At 34.3% G+C, this 20,450-nt stretch overlaps 1 protein-coding gene across 3 annotated transcripts in view; it reads left to right on the forward strand.

The window, feature by feature from the left end:
* Nucleotides 1–20,450, forward strand: part of EFCAB13 (EF-hand calcium binding domain 13) — a 55,008-nt gene that overhangs the window by 25,686 nt on the left and 8,872 nt on the right. For all 3 annotated transcript variants that reach the window (XR_008549424.1, XM_054688649.1, XM_037493949.2), the window contains exons 12-18: nt 159–230; nt 1,566–1,709; nt 3,757–3,831; nt 6,285–6,428; nt 7,766–7,834; nt 17,450–17,593; nt 18,463–18,534. Coding sequence is in view for 2 of the 3 variants with exons in the window: in XM_054688649.1 (XP_054544624.1) it covers nt 159–230; nt 1,566–1,709; nt 3,757–3,831; nt 6,285–6,428; nt 7,766–7,834; nt 17,450–17,593; nt 18,463–18,534 (720 nt within the window). In the remaining variant the exon portion in view is untranslated. The remainder of the gene's footprint in view (nt 1–158; nt 231–1,565; nt 1,710–3,756; nt 3,832–6,284; nt 6,429–7,765; nt 7,835–17,449; nt 17,594–18,462; nt 18,535–20,450) is intronic.

Raw genomic sequence — 20,450 nt, forward strand, 5'->3', positions numbered from 1 at the left:
TAATTTAGAAAGATTTATGTAGGGAAACAAATGTGAAGAAGAAATAGGATGATGATGAAGTAAAGGATCAAGTAATTTTTTCATAGTTGTATTAAAATGTGAATTTTCCTTTTAGGCAAAAATACAAAGACTGATAATCTAATTTCTTTATTTTACAGAAGATGGGATGATGAAGTTAGATGACTTTTTAAGTGCTCTCTCTAAGGAGCAAAGTCTTCCTGAACATGATGGTAGGTAGGACATGTATTTTAAAAATACCTTGAAGTTAGGTTGAGGAAAATAAGGTTTAAAACTGAATTGAGTTTGCTTTTTTGGATTGACTTGCTGTATGAGGGTAGTAATAGCTAAGTTGCTTATAGGGTTGTTATGTGGATCTTACAAACTGAAAAGTGCTACATAAACATACAATAATAGTCATAGACAACAAGGAGGACAAATAGGTAATTTGTCCCTTTGTTACCAGTTGCTGAGTGACTAGATTTAAATTTTTTATGAGGAAATTGTTTGAATAAAATATTGGTTTGGTTTCCTTTATTTTAGAATTATTTTTCAATAACAATTCTATTCAGGTAAATTTACATACATGAAGTTCACCCTTGCATTGATTTTATTAAACTTAGAGAGTTATACAACTATTACCACAATCATCTAGCCTTTGTTTCATTTTTTATGTACAAATATACAAATAGTCGATTATTTTTCAGCAAGATTAAAATGAGAAATGAAGTCTATTAAAGGTTACTGTTTTTATTTCCTCTTATTTATCCGTATACTTAAAAAGAAAGATGAACTTTTATCTTGCCTTCAATAGGAATTACTTTATGACACAAATATCAGATTTAAAAATTTTTTTATTTCAATTTTTAATTGAAATATTGGTTTACAGTGTTGTTAATATTTTGGAAGCATAGATCTCCCCCTTCAGATACAGTCTCCATAGTGCACCCTTCATTAAAAGCTACTTTACCAGGTGGAAGTAAATCTCTATGTTCTCCACCCAGTGTTCAGTATTATCTGAGCAGTAAAAATTTATCAGTTTAAATTTTATACAGGGACTACTCCCCAAATTTGTGAGGCACAGATTCCAAAGTATTATAAAAAACATTATTTCCAGGTAATAATATTTTTATTTACACAAGGGAAACAAAAATTTAACTAGGACTAAGTAATTCCTGTTTTGCTACAGAGCCTTATCCCAATTTTTCAATTTAAATTCTGTTTCTGCTACTGAGAAACAGACTGTTAAGCAATTTAAAATTGCTATAGAATTAAATGGCAAAATTATGTAACATTCTGTTTCTATGGAATTTTAGTTGTATTGTCAGTACAATTAAATTGATGCGTCCTTCAATACAGAGACTATATAGCAAAGCTAAGTGGTAATTTTTGACTCTGATTTTGTAAATTGTTGATTTTTATGTTATCAAAGATTCTGGTAATGCCTTTAATTTCAACGTTTCTGAAGATTTTTGCCAATTTTTAGTGTTAGAACTAAAATTTACGACCATTGACATTTTCCTTTTGACTTATATTTAATGCTTATCAGCATACTGCTTTATTTTCAGTGGTGAAGAATGTCATTAAAGCCATCGATAAAATTAAAAATGAAAATGTTGATTTTGAGGATTTGAATACATCTCTTCAAAACCTTGGCATTTATCTTTCTAAGCCAGAATTTGAGAAAACCATGGAGTTGATTAAAGTTGATGGTAAGAGATATGTTTTCAGAAAAACTGGATACACATCTGAGAAGAGGGTCGGTTTACTGTTTTTCTTCTGAATGATGACTTTATTATTTTTATTAGAAAAAAGTATTAAAAATAAGCTAATACAGAAAAGTACAAATATACTTAAAAGTACAAAAAAAATCAAAGCCCATTTTCCAGAAATTATCAATATTAATAGTCTTTTCAGATATTTTTTCCCTAGGGAAAAGTACAAAGAAAAATAAAGTAAGATTTGTGATTTTTTTTTTTCTGAAAAGGTAGAAGTCAGGACAAAAGGCATTAAATAAGGCAAAAAAGAACTCTTTATTTTGTCAAAGCTCACAATTCATAATAAAGGTACCAGTTTTAAGTGCCTGTGCCCCTGTAACAAAGCAGCAACCTTTGTAAAGGGAAAGTGTAGGAGTGAATTAGACAAATAGCGGGGTTGTAGATGAAATAAGAATGGCTATTATTATCAAAAAGAGAAGAAACAGCTTTTGGTGAAGATGTGGAAAAAGCAAACCCTCTTTGTTGCTGGGATGTAAAATTGATGCAGCCCTTATGGAAAACAGTGTGGGGATTCCTCTAAAAATTAACAGCTGGGTATTTACCTGAAGAATATGAGAACACTAATTTGAAGAAATATATGCACCCCCTGTTCATCACAGCATTTATTCACAATAGCCAAGAGTTCGAAACAACCTAAGTATCCATCAACAGATGATTAGATAAAGATGTGGTATATATACACAATGGAATATTATTTAGCTATTATAAAAAATGAAATTCTGCCATTTGCAACAATATGGATGAACCTAGAGTATACTATGCTAAGCATAAGATAGAGAAAGACGAGCACCACTTGAATATAAACACTGCATGGAAGATACATGAATAAACAAGACAAAACACAAACTATGAGAACAACATACTGGTTACTGGAAGAGAACCGGGTAGAAGAGTAGGTAAATCAGGCAAAAAGAGTAAGTTATATGGTGAAGGATGGAAGCTAGACTTTTGGTGACAAACATAATGTAGTATATACAGATAGTGGTTTATAATGCTATACACCTGAAACTGATGATATAAAACAATGTTACTGCAGTAATTTTAAAAAATGATTGTAAGTTGATAATATTTCCAGTTATGGAGGGTACACATGTTACTTTTTAATTTTTCATAATAAAAAGCTCATTATAAGGTGCTTTTTAATTTTTTCATAATAAAATATAAAAAAGAAATAAGCACAAATCAGAGTTGTGTTAAGACCTGTGTGGCGAATATAAGACTTTTGTTAAAATACACATAAATAGGGCCTCCCCGGTGGCGCAGTGGTTGAGCGCTGGGTTGCGAAGCAGCCGGCAGCCTAGGCAGCGCCGGTTTGATCCCCGGCTGCTCCCCGGCCACCCAAGGAGGGTCCCACATGGTGCGCAGAGCTCTCCTGCCTCCCGCTGCTCCCCTCAGCAGTGTACTTTGGTCCTTCTGCCTGCTCTGCTCCCCACACTGGCTCTGGTGAATTCTCTCACCCTCCCGTGCTTCTGACTGTACCCAGTGCTTGTATAAATAAATACATAAATCTTTAAAAAAAAAAATACACATAAATAACAGGAGCATATTGGTGTGATGCTACCACCTGATGTAGGAGAAACCAGGAGTCAAAAGAACTTGCTCCTAATTTTTGATCTTGTCTTTCCTTTTGGGACCTTGGAAAAACAATTATGATAGCATGTTTAAGTAGATTTAAAAAAAAAAACATGTAAAATAATTCTAATTCTTCATTCTCATATCTTAGCTGTTGCAAGGTCAAGGCAAGATAATGTAAGTTAAAAGTTTAAAATGTTGGATGCTTCTGAAAAGAAGAATTTTAATTGATTTTCTTTGTGGTTTTCAGTTTTCACTTTTTGCCTGTAAGTTGAATTGCTTTTTTCTTCTTATGCTCATGTTTTTAGTGGTTAGTATTAGATGATATATAATTTGATTTGCATGATTCAGTATTTGTCATGATTTAATATTTGAAGGTCCTGAAGAAAATATGTTCTTTTCCCTTTAGAAATGAACAAAGTGAATTTTAAAGAATTTGTTGATACTGTGATGAACAACATAGAGCACGTCCCTGAAAAATTATGTATGCATGCAAAAGCATCATATGTAGCACTTTTGTGGACCAAACGGTTTGAAAAGTTTTAGAAGAGTATAATATACTGAAAGAGCTAGTCATCAGAAAAGTAAAATGCCTGACTTACTGCTATTAAGTTTGACCTTAATCTTCTCTGTTGCTGATCCCTAAATCTAGAACAACATTCTTGTGCAAGTGAATTGAAAGTTACCATACTCTTGACCTTGTTATCTTCACTTACTGTAGTGAGGATATTATAGAGAAATAGAGCCATGTATATGAAATTCCTTGGAGGGAAGATTTAAAACGTCTTCTCACTTTGGGAAAGTGATGCCATTTAGTGACTACAGCTAAGTACCAATATGTAGAATTTCTGGCTGCAGCCGTTCTATTCAGTAACATTTACTGAGCCAGTATTATGTACCCGGCTTTTTGTTAAACTGTGAGTATGCTAGGATGAAAAAGATAGCTGTTGCCACTAAGAATCTCATTCTTAAGAAATGTAAGATTATATATGTATATTTTAAATGAAGATAGTTTAAAAGTCAGGGCTACCTCTAAACAATATATAGTGTTGTAAACTATCATTACCTCAATAAAAATAAAAGTGCTAAAAATGGCACTGTATTATATTGTGCTTACATATTACAGAATAGCACATTTTAAATAACAGCTTTTTTTTTTACCTTGTAAATAGATTTTATTTGTCTTCTATACAAGGGAACATAATAGATTAAAAGATTATTTACTTTGTCATGGAAATAAGTTTTATCAGCACAGAGTTGTATTATCTTATTCATATCTGAAGTTATAGTCTCCTAATTTCCCTCACACCTGCCTAGCTCTTCCTTAACAAAAATTGAGATATAATTGACATATGACATCATGTTAGTGTTGATTTGATGCACCTATATGTTGCAACATGATTATCACCATAATGTTAACTAACATCTCCACCCCATCACACACTTATTATACCTTTTTTTTTTTTTGTGGTAAGAATATTTAAGATTAGTCTTTAGGCAACTTTCAGGCATATAGTCCAGTACAGTTAACTATAATCACATTGCTGTGCATTATATCCCCAGAATTTATTTGTCTTCTAATTGCAAATTGGTGCCCTTTGACCAGTATCTTCCTAATTTCCCCACCTACTCAGACCCAATAACCACTATTTTACTGTATCTGTGAATTTGACTTCTTAAGATTCTGCAATTAAGTGAGCTTATGTAACATCTGTTTTTCTCTGTCTGATTTATCTCACTTAGCATAATGCCCTGAAGGTCCATTCATGTGTCCCAAATGATAGGATTTCCTTGTTTCTCATAACTGAGTAATATTTCATTGTATATTTATGACTTTTGGGTCTCGTTTGCTATCTGCTTCTTTTCTGCTGCCTCTTAAGTATTAGCATGATTCCAGACTCTGTTCAGGCTCTTCCTGAGTGATCATCCTGCTTTAATATCTAGAGCCTTTCAGTTCCCTATTTATAGCAAACAATGTCCATAAACATGATTCTTGTTCTTCAATAAACTTCTCTCTCCCTAATCTTTCTTCTCTGTTAGTGACACCACTATCCACCCAGCTGCTCAGGTCTCAATCCTGGGAGTTCTTCACAGCTCTAACCTCCTTAGCCTTTCATTCAGTTCCTCTGTAGTTACAGATATGAATTAGATACCATGCATGCTACAACTCTGTGCTGGTAAGCTTGATCTCCGAGAAATTGAAATTCCTCAGAAAAATGAAGTGACTGACAGCACAAATAATCTTTTAATCTATTATGTTCCCTTGTATAGAAGACAAATAAAATTTTGAGCTACATTCTCAAAATACATCCAGTATTTGTCCACTTCTCATTATCTTTCTCACCATCACTTGTTAAAGCCACTGTCATATTATTCTCAGAATTATTTAGTTTCTAGCTGCCCAATCTTCCAGTCAGTCGATTTTCTATATAACAACAGAGTGATCTTTTACTCATTTATAATAAGAGATTTTCACTCCCCTCTTAAACACCTGCAAAAGGTTTTCTATTGGAATTTTAATAAAAACAAAAATTTTTTCCCATGGGCTGCAGTGTGGTAGATTGAAGAGGAGGTAGGATCCAGGGAAAATTTGGGGAGGGGAAGAGATATAGAGCAAATCTATTTAATTCTTGGTTTTATCAATTGGATAAAGCTTTGTGAATTCAGACTTTTGTAAATTTATATTTCAATGAAAATTATTCTTTATGATGATTATTCAGAGCTGAGGACTCAATAAGTTCTTGAGATATTTCAGAATCCTCAAAGACACACTAATTGTGTGTTAAATATTCTGTTGTATTTTAATATTTGAAAATTGGCAGTTAATTTATGTTGTATTTGTTTTTTCTTAACCATAAAACTTTAATTCCTGACTATTCCACTGTATTAATTTCTTGGACAAACATATTGAAAACTTGTATTTTATCTATCTTTTAGTATTGTCTGATACTGTTGAAAACCTCCGCAATCTCAGCCAAGAGACTATCAGTGCTCCTGATCTATGGAACAGTCTGTCTAGTTTGAATAGAAATTTAAAAAAAGATGAGTTCCTAGCTGCACTGAAATTATCAACAATTGATGGTATGTATTCCAAATCCTAAAACTGAAAGATACACAAGAATGCGGTTTTATTTTTTATTAGCCTGTATTTGTCCTTGTATCTTGCATTTGATATATACACACTGATATATACACTTAGGAACTATAAATAAAGCTCAAATTATTTGGCTGTCCTATAGAAACATATTAGTATCTAACTCATTATTATTCTAAATTGATCAGTTATGCATTGACTACCTTGAAGTGGGTAACATGTTACTGGAAAATGGCATAGCCTAGTGAACACAGCATTATTAGGAAATGCTGAGCTCTATTCCAGTTTTATGGTAATACTACTTGGGATATCCATACTGTTTTGTTGAAAAAGGCTTTTATTTAATTTGCTAGAAAAACACATTTCCTGTGGGCTGCTACCTCTACTTAGCAAGTAAAGAAAGATCCAAGCAAAATGAAAGTTCACAATAATTCTATAAAACCGATAATGTAGACTACAAAGTTTAAAATAAGACTCCATCATATACTGACAATATTCTTCATGCAGGGGAGAGTACAGGGCTTTGCCACTCCCTGTTATTATTAATACCTTGACATTACAAATGTACTTTTGTACTTTTTCGTGAGGAATGTGTATGCACAAGTATTCTAGCACGCAAGCATGCTGTCTGGGGCCTTTGTTCAAAAACTGTCTTTCTCTATGAACATTACTTATCTCTTTTTAATCTCCTATGTAATTGAGACTGGTAATTTTGGACTTCAAGTGTTTGATAGTTTTGTTTGTTGGGATATTTGAGGTGAGAGGTTGATGAGTACTTGACAAGTACTTTTCCCTTCTCTTTTCCTCTGTGGATGGTAATAGTTGGAGAATCACTTGGTGTTGGAAGGTCTTTTAGGTTATCTGGTAGAGAATTTTTATTTGCTAACATTTGAAAGGTTAACTGACTGAGGTTTGTAACTTAATTTCATCTGTAAGAATATGGTGAGTATGCAGTTTCTCTTGATTGATGGAAATTGAAAATTTAACCTGATTTAAGATTTTTAAATAATCTTGTTTATGTTTGTTTTTGTTTTCCTCAAATTTATGAGGGAATAATTGGCAAATGTGATTATATATTTTTGAAGTGTATGATGTGAAGATTTTATATATACACATGTTTTTGTTTTTTATTATTTTTATTAGATTTTAAAATAATCTTAAGATTTATTCATTGCATTAAATTAATCTCTGGTTACTCAACAATATGAAAAGGAAATATAATTATTATGAGTACATCTAATGATTTACATTTTAATAGATTGCCTCTGTGGATCTTGACTTGCTTAGTGAAGCTGATCTATCAAAAATATTTTTCTTGCCAAAGGTGACAAAGTACAAACTGATGAATTTGCAAAAGTGGTAAAAAACATGTGTGATGCCTCCAGGTTAGAAGGTAAGTAGTGGATTATTTGTGACTATTAAGTGTACATCTTTTTGAATGGATGCTTTCAATTTTTTTATTTTTTTATTTTTATTTTTTTTTTTTTTGAGCTGTTACATACAGAGCAGCAACCAGGGTGTTTTATGTGTTTTTTTTTATTTATTTATTTATTTATTTATTTATTTATTTATTTATTTATTTTTCTGTTCTATTTTTTTTTTTTAATATTAAATTTTATTTTTATATTCCCCCATACAATTGCAAACGCCCCATTCTGACCCCAATCCTTCCCCTCCCGCCCCCCACCCCCAAAAAGTGTCTCTGGTTCATAGTTTTTTGTTGATTTTGATTTTCACTTTCTTATATTCATTTTCCTGGTCCCTTATTTAAGTTTTCTAGATTCCTGCTATGAGTGAGACCATCCGGTATTTATCTTTTTCTTTTTGGCTTATTTCGCTGAGCATGATCCCTTCCAGCGCCATCCATGTTGCTGCAAATTGCATGTGTTTATCTTTTTTGAATGCTGAGTAATATTCCATGGTATATATGTACCACATCTTCTTGATCCAGTCATCTACTTTTGGGCATTTGGGTTGTTTCCAAAGCTTAGCTATTGTAAACAGTGCTGCTATAAACATAGGGGTGCAGGTGCTCTTTGGAATTGATGTTTCTGTGTCCTTTGGGTAAATACCTAGGAGTGGAATTGCTGGATCATATGGAAGCTCTATGTTTAGTAGGTCCAGAAATCTCCACACAGCTCTCCATAGTGGTTGGACCAGTTTGCACTCCCACCAACAGTGCAGAAGAGTTCCTTTTTCTCCACATCCTCGCCAACATTTGTTGTTGCTAGTTTTTTTAATATGTGCCATTCTCACTGGTGTGAGATGGTATCTCATGGTAGTTTTGATTTGCATTTCCCTGATTGCAAGTGATGTTGAACATTTTTTTATATGTCTGTTGGCCATTTGCATTTCCTCTTCAGAGAAGTTTCTTTTTAGCTCTTCTGCCCATTTTTTGACTGGATTATTTTCTTTGTTGTTGCTGAGTCTCATCAGCTCTTTGCAGATTTTTGTGATCAGTCCTTTATCATTAGTGTTGGGTGCAAAAATGTTCTCCCAGTTGGTGGGGTTTCTCTTTGTTTTTGTTATTGTCTCTTTTGCTGTGCAGAAGCTCTTTAATTTGATGTAGTCCCAGCTGTTTATCTTTGTCTTCACTATCACTGCTTTGGGTGATGTGTCTGTAAAGATGTCTTTGATGTGCAAATCCCGTAGTGTTTCGCCTATATTTCCTTCTATGTATTTTATGGTTTCAGGTCTTATGTCTAGTTCTTTAATCCATTTTGAGTTGATTTTTGTGTATGGTGTGAGGTAGTGGTCAAGCTTCATTCTTTTGCATGTAGCGACCCAGTTTTCCCAGCACCATTTATTGAACAAACTTTCTTTGCTCCAATGCATAGTCTTTGCTCCTTTGTCAAAGATTAGTTGACCATAAATCTGTGGGTTTATTTCTGGATTTTCTATTCGATTCCATTGGTCCGTATGTCTGTTCTTGTTCCAATACCATGCAGTTTTGATGATTATGGCTTTGTAGTATAGTTTGAAGTCTGGGAGTTTGATGCCTCCATTTCCTTCTTTTTTTTTCAGTAGAGCTTTGGCTATTCGGGTTTTTGGTGATTCCATATGAATTTCATCAATAATTGTTCTATTTCTTTGAAGAATGCCATTGAGATTTTGATTGGAATAGCATTGAATCTGTATATTGCTTTTGGTAGGATGGCCATTTTAATAATGTTTATTCTTCCAATCCATGAGCAGGGGATGTCTTTCCATTTCTTTGTGTATTCTTCTATTTCTTTTAACAGTGTTTTATAGTTTTCTTTGTATAGGTCCTTTACCTCTTTTGTTAGATTTATTCCCAAATATTTGATTTTTTTTTTTTGTTTCAATAATAAAAGGGGTGGTTTTTTTGATTTCTTCTTCTTCAGATTTATTGTTTGTGTATAGGAAGGCTACTGACTTTTGCGTGTTGATTTTGTATCCTGCCACTTTACTGAACTGACTGATGAGTTGAATTAGTTTTTCTGTGGAGATTTTGGGGTTCTCTATGGATATTATCATATCATCTGCAAATAGTGATAGTTTGACTTCTTCTTTTCCTATTTGGATTCCTTGGATGTCTTTCTCTTGTCTTATTGCTCTGGCTAGGACTTCCAGTATTATATTGAAAAGCAGTGGTGAGAGTGGACATCCTTGTCTTGTTCCAGATCTTAATGGAATTGCTTTCAGCTTTTCACCATTGAGAATGATACTGGCTGTTGGCTTGTCATAGATGGCCTTTATGATGTTGAGGTATGTTCCTTGTATCCCAAGAATTTCAAGGGCTTTTATCATGAATGGGTGTTGCACTTTGTCGAAAGCTTTCTCAGCATCTATTGATATTATCATATGGTTTTTATATTTCTTTTTGTTGATGTGTTGGATAACGTTGATTGATTTTCGGATGTTAAACCATCCTTGTGCCCCTGGAATGAATCCAACTTGGTTGTGGTGAATTATCTTATGGATACATTGTTGGCTTCTGATAGCTAAAATTTTATTGAGGATTTTTGCATCAGTGTTCATTAGGGAGATTGGCCTGTAGTTTTCCTTTTTTGTGTTGTCCTTGTTCGGTTTTGGTATTAGTGTAATATTGGCTTCATAGAACGTGTTTGGTATTGTCCCTTCCTTCTCAATTTTTTGGAAGAGTTTGTGAAGGATAGGCACTAATTCGTCTCTGAATGTTTGGTAGAATTCATTTGTAAATCCATCAGGTCCTGGGCTTTTGTTTTTGGGGAGGTTTTTGATTACCATTTCAATTTCGCTGCTTGTAATTGGTCTGTTTAGGTGTTCTATTTCTTCTTTATCTAGCTTTGGGTGATTGTAGAGTTGTAGGAATTTGTCCATCTCCTCTAGATTGTTGAACTTGTTTCCATATAACTGTTCATAGTAGTTACTGATTATTCTTTTGATTTCTGCTGTGTCCGTTGTGATTTCTCCTCTTTCATTTATGATCCTGTGTATTTGTGCTTTCTCCCTTTTTTCCTTTGTGAGCCTGGCTAGGGGTTTGTCTATTTTATTTATTTTTTCAAAGAACCCGCTCTTGGTTTCATTGATCTTTTGGATTGTTTTTTTAGTTTCAATTTCATTTATTTCTGCTTTGGTTTTTATTATTTCTTTTCTTCTACTGGATTTGGGGTTTTTTTGTTGTTCTTTTTCTAGATCTTTGAGCTTCGAGATTAGGTTGTTTCTTTGAGTTCTTTCTTGTTTTTTGATGTGAGCTTCTATTGCTATATATTTTCCTCTTATTACTGCTTTTGCTGCATCCCATACATTTAGGATATTGGTGTCCTCCTTGTCATTCAATTCAAAGAATTTTTTAATTTCTTCTTTGATCTCCTCGTTAGTCCAGTGGTCTTCCAGTAGTGTGGCTTTTAATCTCCATGAGGTAGGATAGTTCCTTGCCTTCTTTTTATGATTTATTTCTAGTTTGATGCCTTCGTGGTCAGAAAAGATGGTTGGTATGATTTCAATCTTGGTGTATCTGTTGATGTTTGTCTTGTGCCCCAGTATGTGATCGATCCTGGAGAATGATCCGTGTGCGCTTGAGAAAAATGTGTACTCCGTTTTTTTTGGGTTTAGTGTTCTATAGATGTCTGTTAAGCCCAAATGCTCTAGGTCCTTATTTAGAGCTTTAGTTTCTTTACTTATTTTTTGTCTTGTTGATCTATCCATTGTTGATAGTGGTGTGTTGAAATCTCCCACTACGTATGTGTTTTCTCTGATGTCTGTTTTCAGAGAGGACAACAGTTGTCTGATATATTTTGGTGCTCTTTCGTTTGGTGAGTATATGTTAATGAGTGTTATTTCTTCTTGAAGTATTGTCCCCTTAATCATAATGTAGTGACCATTGGGGTCTCTTTTTATTTTTTTGAGTTTGAAGTCTGTTTTATCTGATATAAGTATAGCTGTTCCTGCTTTCTTTTTTGGCCCATTTGCTTGTAGGATTGTTTTCCATCCTTTGACTTTGAGCCTATTTTTATCTTTTGTAGCTAAATGTGTTTCCTGGAGACAGCAAAAGGTTGGGTTTTGTTTCTTAATTCAGCCTGCAACTCTGTGTCTTTTTATTGAAGAGTTTAGTCCATTTACATTTAGAGTTAATATTGATATGTTAGCATCTGTATTTGCCATTATGTTTGTCTTTCCTTTGATTTTATTTATTCTTTTAATAACTTTTTTTTTTTTTTGGTCTTCTTTCGTTGTTATTCGTCCCTCTGAGGTTCTGGCTTTAGGATTCCTTGTAGTATTTTTTGGAGTGGGGGTTTATTCGTAATGAAATTCCGGAGTTTCTCTTTGTCTGGGAAGGTCCATATTCTTTCTTCATGGAGGAAAGAGAGCTTTGCGGGATAGAGTATTCTTGGTTGGCATCTGTTTTCTTGGAGTCTGTTGACTATGTCCCTCCACTCTCTCCTTGCCCGTAGTGTTTCTTCAGAGAAGTCTGATGTCAGCCTGATTGGTTTTCCTTTGAATGTTATCTGTTTCTTTCCTCTTGTCAGCTTCATTATTTTTTCCTTGTCCTGGATTCTTGGGAGCTTTACTATTATGTGTCTTGCTGTGTTTTTCCTTTCGTCGTGGAAGTTTGGTGTTCTTCTTGCTTCTTGTATATCAATTTTCAGCTCCTTCTTCGCATTTGGGAAGTTCTCTTCAATTATCTCCTGGAATATTTTCTCTGTTCCTACATCTCTCTCCTCTCCTTCTGGAATTTCTCCTAAAGTTTTTGTTAAATACAGTGACTCTGGGCATTTTGGCAGCACAGGTTTCTTATTATAATTTTTGTTTAAAAGTTAAAAACATAAAACTAAAACCAATGAAGATAGTTTATTTGAATAGTCATTTAAAATGGCCATTTGTGGGCCATCCTTCCAAAAGCAATATACAGATTCAATGCTATTCCAATCAAAATTTCAATGTCATTCTTCAAAGAAATAGAACAATTATTGATGAAATTCATATGGAATCACAAAAAACCCCGAATAGCCAAAGCTCTCCTGAAAAAAAAAGAAGGGAATGGAGGCATCACACTCCCAGACTTCAAACTCTACTACAAAGCCATAATCATCAAAACTGCATGGTATTGGAACAAGAACAGACATACAGACCAATGGAATCGAATAGAAAATCCAGAAATAAACCCACAGATTTATGGTCAACTAATCTTTGACAAAGGAGCAAAGACTATGCATTGGAGCAAAGAAAGTTTGTTCAATAAATGGTGCTGGGAAAACTGGGTCGCTACATGCAAAAGAATGAAGCTTGACCACTACCTCACACCATACACAAAAATCAACTCAAAATGGATTAAAGAACTAGACATAAGACCTGAAACCATAAAATACATAGAAGGAAATATAGGCGAAACACTACGGGATTTGCACATCAAAGACATCTTTACAGACACATCACCCAAAGCAGTGATAGTGAAGACAAAGATAAACAGCTGGGACTACATCAAATTAAAGAGCTTCTGCACAGCAAAAGAGACAATAACAAAAACAAAGAGAAACCCCACCAACTGGGAGAACATTTTTGCACCCAACACTAATGATAAAGGACTGATCACAAAAATCTGCAAAGAGCTGATGAGACTCAACAACAACAAAGAAAATAATCCAGTCAAAAAATGGGCAGAAGAGCGAAAAAGAAACTGCTCTGAAGAGGAAATGAAAATGGCCAACAGGCATATGAAAAAATGTTCAACATCACTTGTCATCAGGGAAATGCAAATCAAAACTACCATGAGATACCATCTTACACCAGTGAGAATGGCACATATTAAAAAAACTAGCAACAACAAATGTTGGCGAGGTTGTGGAGAAAAAGGAACTCTTCTGCACTGTTGGTGGGAGTGCAAACTGGTCCAACCACTGTGGAGAGCTGTGTGGAGATTTCTGGACCTACTAAACATAGAGCTTCCATATGATCCAGCAATTCCACTCCTAGGTATTTACCCAAAGGACACAGAAACATCAATTCCAAAGAACACCTGCACCCCTATGTTTATAGCAGCACTGTTTACAATAGCTAAGCTTTGGAAACAACCCAAATGCCCAAAAATAGATGACTGTATCAAGAAGATGTGGTACATATATACCATGGAATATTACTCAGCATTCAAAAAAGATAAACACATGCAATTTGCAGCAACATGAATGGCACTGGAAGGGATCATGCTCAGCGAAATAAGCCAAAAAGAAAAAGAAAAATACCGGATGGTCTCACTCATAGCAGGAATCTAGAAAACTTAAATAAGAGACCAGGAAAACGAATAACTATAAGAAAGTGAAAATCAAAATCAACAAAAAACTATGAACCAGAGACACTTTTAGGGGGCGGGGGTGGGAGGGGAGGGATTGGGGTCAGAATGGGGGGCTGCAATTGTATGGGAATATAAAAATAAAATTTATTATTAAAAAAAATAAAAAATAAATAAAATACCACATAAAAGTCCAAAAAAAAAAAAATAAAGAAAAAGGAGGCATGTCTGTCTTTATAATTTTATACTGACATGTAGGAAGCTGAGTCGAAACAAACAAAATAAAAGCATAATTTTAAAACCCTAAAAAAAAAAATAAGTAAATAAAATGGCCATTTGTGGCCTCCCCGATGGCGCAGCGGTTGAGCGCTGGGTTGTGAAGCTGCCCGCAACCTCTGCAGCGCCGGTTCGATCCCCGGCTGCTCCCCGGCCACCAGAGGAGGGTCCCGCATGGCGCTCAGACCTCTCCTGCTGCCCGCTGCTCCCCTCAGCAGTGTACTTTGGTCCTTCTGCCTGCTCTGCTCCCCGCTCTGGCTCTGGTGAATTCTCTCACCCTCCTGCGCTTCTGACTGTACCCAGTGCTTCAATCAATCAATCAATAAATAAATAAATATTTTTAAAAATCAATAAATAAATAAAATGGCCATTTGTGGGGCCTCCCTGGTGGCGCAAGGGGTTAAGACGCAGCCTATGAAGCTAGCCACAGTCACTGCAGCATGAATTCAATCCCCTGCCAGGGAGGTGACACACATGGTGCAGCAGACCTCTCCCGACTCGCCCGCTGCTCCCCTCAGCAGTGTATTTCAGTCAGTCTGCCTGTTCTGCTCCCCACTCTGTCTCTGGTGAATTTTCTCACCCCCCACCTCTGGCCTGTACCCCAGTTTTGTATGCATAAATAAATAAATCTTTAAAAAATAAAAATAAAAAAAATGGCCATTTGTTCAGTGAGCACTCTCAGGAGAAGATTAACAACACATATAAATGTTTAGGAAACACAAATGTAGAGTCATTCCTATGTGCAAAGAAGTAGACAAATACTTTTCAGCCTGTCCTGGAATATGATATTCCTACCATTAGAGTTTTCTCTTGGTTAAGCAAAGTGTTTAAGAATTCCCTGTTAATATATAAATATGTTACCTGGGTCACATAACATAATTATCATCAACACAGCACCATAGTTAGATTAGTAATGTTATAAGACTCAATACATAGAGTTAGAAAAAAGCATGGGCCTTCAAGGATGATAGATGTAGCATGTGGTTTTTGACTTGCAAGCGGGGTAATCTCTCTTGGCCATTCTGGTCTCCTCATCTTTAAAAATAAGAAAGCTAAGAACATCATGTTTCTCACAGAGTTCTCGGGATCAACTGCAAAAACACATGTAAAGTTTGTAACCTTGTTATCAGGCACATATTATGTGCTAAGTAAATGTAGTTAATGTAGAAATCAGACAGCAGAGCTCAAAAAAACCGGTATTTTGGACAGGTAAGTTTTCATGAGGAGGAAGGAAAAAAATTAAACTTTTGCAAAAAGAGAACAGATGTTAAGTTAGGTATAGGAATTTGAAGGATGGTCACAGTGATTGGTGGGGGGTGGCATTGAAATCTTAACAACTAGGGCAGTGTAAGGCTAATAACCACAGGGAAGAGTTCAGAAGGACCACTTGCGATGTAAAGAGTTAACATAGCAATCCTGAGCCTGCTGTCTTTAGAAAATTCTGCCTGTAAGGGTGGCTATCATATGGGAACTTGATTTTCAGAATGTTCCCTCCATTACTAACTGATAAGACTAGTTCACTGTTCTAGACTATTTGTTGCAAAATTTGGAGGGATTTAGAAAATAGGCATAGTTTGAATTGAGTTATATGCTTTTCTTAAATAGATACACGTATAGCTTTAAGGAATTATGGTCAGTGTCTGATCTTGTGATTTAACATTTGAGAGATTGGACAAGCAGTTCTAGGTAATGATGAAAATGAAGATAATTGTCCCTGGTATAAATGACTTTAGAAAGGAAGTGGAGGCTTTTGGCCTTGAGGTCAAAGGTGCTTTAAGGCTAGATTTATCTTTATTGTTGCTGAATGGTAATGAAATAGGGTTTAGGGAGGATTCTGATCTAAGTGCCCAGATCCTCAGAGAATGTGAAAGAGTGATCAGAAAGTAACAGATGATGGTGTTGGGAGGGTGCCATCGTTGAATCCTAGGACTGAGCCTCAAAGGATGGACTAGGTTTTGACTGAAGACATCACTAAAGCACCCGACTATAGCAGCAGAAAGCTAGGAGACTGTTACTCTGTTTCCTCGTCCTAGGGTGTAGGGAGCTTGGGAGGAGCTTGGGAGGAGATGATTGTAAGGAAACAGTATTTTAAAGGAAACCAAATTTTAGTTAAAACAAAGAAGCAAAACTTGACACAGGTCTTTAGGTGCTGGCAAAGCGCAAGGTGCCATCTACAGTTGCCTCCCAACGACTGAAAGGGAAATGAGGAAAGAGCTACGGCTCTAAGAAGCTATGCTTACTGTTTGCAGCTAGTTCATGTTGGTAATAACAACAATAATTGTTTTACTTCTATATGACTTTTGTTAAACCCATAGTATATGTGTAATATTATTCTTTTTTTTCTATATTATATTTAATCTCCACATCAATGTTGTGAGGTAGATTTCATTATCATCTCATATTAGATGTAAGACTATTGGATTTTATAGAGGGATTAAGTAGTAATGGCTTGCTGCAGGTCACAGATCTTGGAGGCAAGATTTGAATACAGGTCTATCAGACTTGATCCTGCCTCCTCTGAACATACTGGGAATAAAGCAATATTCCAGATACTGGGTTATATTTCAGTTTCGGTAGAATTGAGAAGGACAGGGAATGAGTCCTTGTGATACCTCTGTTTTATATTTTATATTTCTCTTGATTCTAAAATTCACCTCAATGAGGATGAGTTAATTTTTTCTACCATTAGTGCTTAACGGAAAAATAACTACTTGGTACAATTGCAGTGAAAATTTCAGCTATATAAATTTTTTTTTGTTGTTGTGCCAATTTCACATTAGCATTCATGAAACATGATAGACTAAGAACCCTTTGCATATTGTGCTGCTGGGCATAGAATCTCCTGAGGGCTGGGTTCTTTGCTGAGGTTTCTTATTCCTCCACGCAGGTTATGATAATAAACTATGAGCTGCCACTGACAGATGTCTTTAGTAATGGCTACTGTTGTTTTTTAAATCAGAGGTTAGTTCAATTACCAAATAACATTTTTTTTTCTATTTCTAGAATTAAAGGAGGTTGTCTCAGCTCTTGATTTGCTTGAAGGTGACATGATAGCTGGGAGGAACTTGGAAGATTTTCTAAGAAATATTGGGATTAAGTCACCTTCAGAAGAGGCAGAGAAAATTCTTCAATCAGATTTTGTTTCTGGTAAACATTTAAATATTACTCTCTGGGTTATTTGTTTGCTTTTGCTTTGTTTTGTTTTTAGTAGGTAAATGTGCAAGGTCTTTATTCAAGCAAATGGGATTCCTTTGTGGAGCAAATATCTATAGGTATTTGCTTATGTTGTTGTAAACATAATCTTCCATATAAGTCTTTAAATTTTTCTTAGGCAGTTATGAAGATACCTTCAGCAAGCAGGTTGAAATTTTGAGGGGGTCGGGTTGTTGGAATCTCTTTCCTCAGATATATTTTGATTCAAGGACTGAGGAATAATTTGGGAATTCAGGTCCTGTGAATAGAAACTCTAACTTTGCTGCTTTAGCAGAGTGAAGTTATTGGTCTTTATACATATCTTAGTGTATTGGTTCCCTTACAGATAGAATCAGAACTAGTATATAATCTTGTAGGGTTATTGTATAATGGATAAAAATGAGCTCAAGGAGACTTATAAATAAAGTGTTCAAGAAATATTTAAAAGTTGTATGCTATGGATGGCGCTGGAAGGGATCATGCTCAGCGAAATAAGCCAGAAAGAAAAAGAAAAATACCAGATGGTCTCACTCATACCAGGAATCTAGAAAACTTAAATAAGGACCAGGAAAATGAATAACTATAAGAAAGTGAAAATCAAAATCAACAAAAAACTATGAACCAGAGACACTCAATGGGGGATGGGGGGCGGGGAGGGGAGGGATTGGGGTCAAAATAAGGGGGTTGCAATTGAATGGGGAATATAAAAATAAAATTTATTTAAAAAAAATAGAAGTTGTATGCTGATTTTGATTTTGATACTAGCTTTTAAATATTACCTTGTCCAGGAATTCTTGTCTGTCAACTTTCTCTTTTTCTTCCAGAAGATGGCATGATTAATGTTAAAGACTGTGTAAAGGCTTTGACAGACACCCAGACATTTTCCAATTTTATTGGTAAGAGTTTATGGTAAAACTGTTGAAAGTCCACAATGCAGGATTTGTTCAAATGTTATCTAGTCAAACCCTAACTTTGGTGTTTGAATCTTCTTTGCCATCTGTCCCAAGTGTTTGTTTCATCTGTATTTCAATACTCCCAGTTATGGTGAGCTTTACTATATTGTTTATTTTTTTCTTTTAAGCATTGTGCGTTTGTGATTAAAAAGATTGGGAAAAATCACAAGGTTGAGCTCTTTTCCTATTATTAAAATGCCTTTATTATTTACTAATAGTAATTTTTGTGAAAAATTTATTGCCCAGAAATATAAGAAATACAAAGCACATCTCTCTCTCTCTGTATATACCCCCTTAGTGTTTGATAAATATACTTTTAAGCTTTTAAACAATTATGTCTCTGAATATATATTTAGTCTGAAATTCTTTAAAAATAAGACTGCTATGTCCATAATATCCTACAATTGCCTTAAAAAATTTGGCTAATTGCTCTGCTCCCTGCTCTGGCTCTGGTGAATTCTTTCACCCTCCCGCACTTCTGACTGTACCCAGTGCATGTATAAACAAAAAACAATCAAATAAATAAATAAATAAAACATGCCTCTATTAAAAAAAAATTGGCTATTGTTTCCATTCCATTATATCATATAAGCTACCTCATTTTTTTAAAGACTGCATAATATTCCATTATAGGGATGGATTATAATTTTACCCACCACCCTTTTAATGAATATTTAGATTATTTCCAATCTTTCACTATTACAAACACTTTGATAAACATGCGTGTATTATACATCTACATCTTTGTGCACATGTATACAAAGTTTTCCTGTAGGATAAATTCCATGGAAGTCAAACTGCTAGCCTAAAATATATGCATTTATAAGGTACTAACAGCTACTACCTAATTATTCTTCTAAAGGGTTGTAAGAATTCATACTTTGATAGCTGGTGATGTATATTGAATATTCTGATGGTGAAAATATTTTTATTGTTTTAAATGTTTTTATTTAATTACTAGTGAGTTAACATTTTTCATGTTGTGAATGTGCTTTGGTCATGATTTAATTAGGTTGTGTCTTTTTCATATGAATTTGTAGATAGTGTTTTATATAATAAGGGTGTTAATATTTTATCTATTGCAGGATTTTTCTAGTTTATTATTCATCTTTGACTTTGTTTTTGATAGATTTGGGTTTTTTTTTTAACATCTTCTGTCTTATTTTGTCAGTTTTGGTAACTTTTATTCTCCTAAGAAATTATTTAGGTGTTTTATTAGAATATTAGTACAGTCCTATGTACTGATAATTTTGATTTTTTTTTTGTATCTGGTTATTTTCTCTTTCTTGAATATATGTACCTATATCTATATCCCTTTTCTTTATTTGCTAGCAAGCATTTATTTCTCTTTTTGAATCGCTAATTCTTACATTAACCTTTAGTGTTTGTTTACAATTAAAAAATTAACTTCTGCTTTTATCTTCATAAAATGCCCTTTTATTCCTTATGGCCATTTTGGTAGGTTTTCTAAATTATTTGAATTACAAATTTACTTTATTTTTGCTGAAAATTAAATGTATTTTAAAGCCACCAGTTTTCATTTTTGTGAAACTTTAACAGTGTTGTTTGTTATTATTGTTTTTAAAATATGTCCAGTGTATTTTGATTTTCTCCTTGATATTAGAGCTCTTTAAGAGAAAGATTTAAATTTCAAAAAATTTGAATTAATTATTATCTCTCTTTATGTTTAATCTTATTGTGATCAGAGTATGAGGTCTGTAGTACAGGATTTGATAGCTTTCTAGTGCACTAGTTTCTTCAATTTTTATATATTTATTTAAAAATTAAATTAGTGGGTTTCAGGGATAGACTAATATAATGTAAATTCAATCCATTGTTGGTCTTGGCAATCCTTGTAA

The sequence above is a fragment of the Talpa occidentalis genome, unplaced genomic scaffold (assembly GCF_014898055.3).
Source record: "Talpa occidentalis isolate TD23 unplaced genomic scaffold, MPIMG_talOcc4v2.1 talOcc4.7, whole genome shotgun sequence".
Lineage (NCBI taxonomy): Eukaryota > Metazoa > Chordata > Mammalia > Eulipotyphla > Talpidae > Talpa > Talpa occidentalis.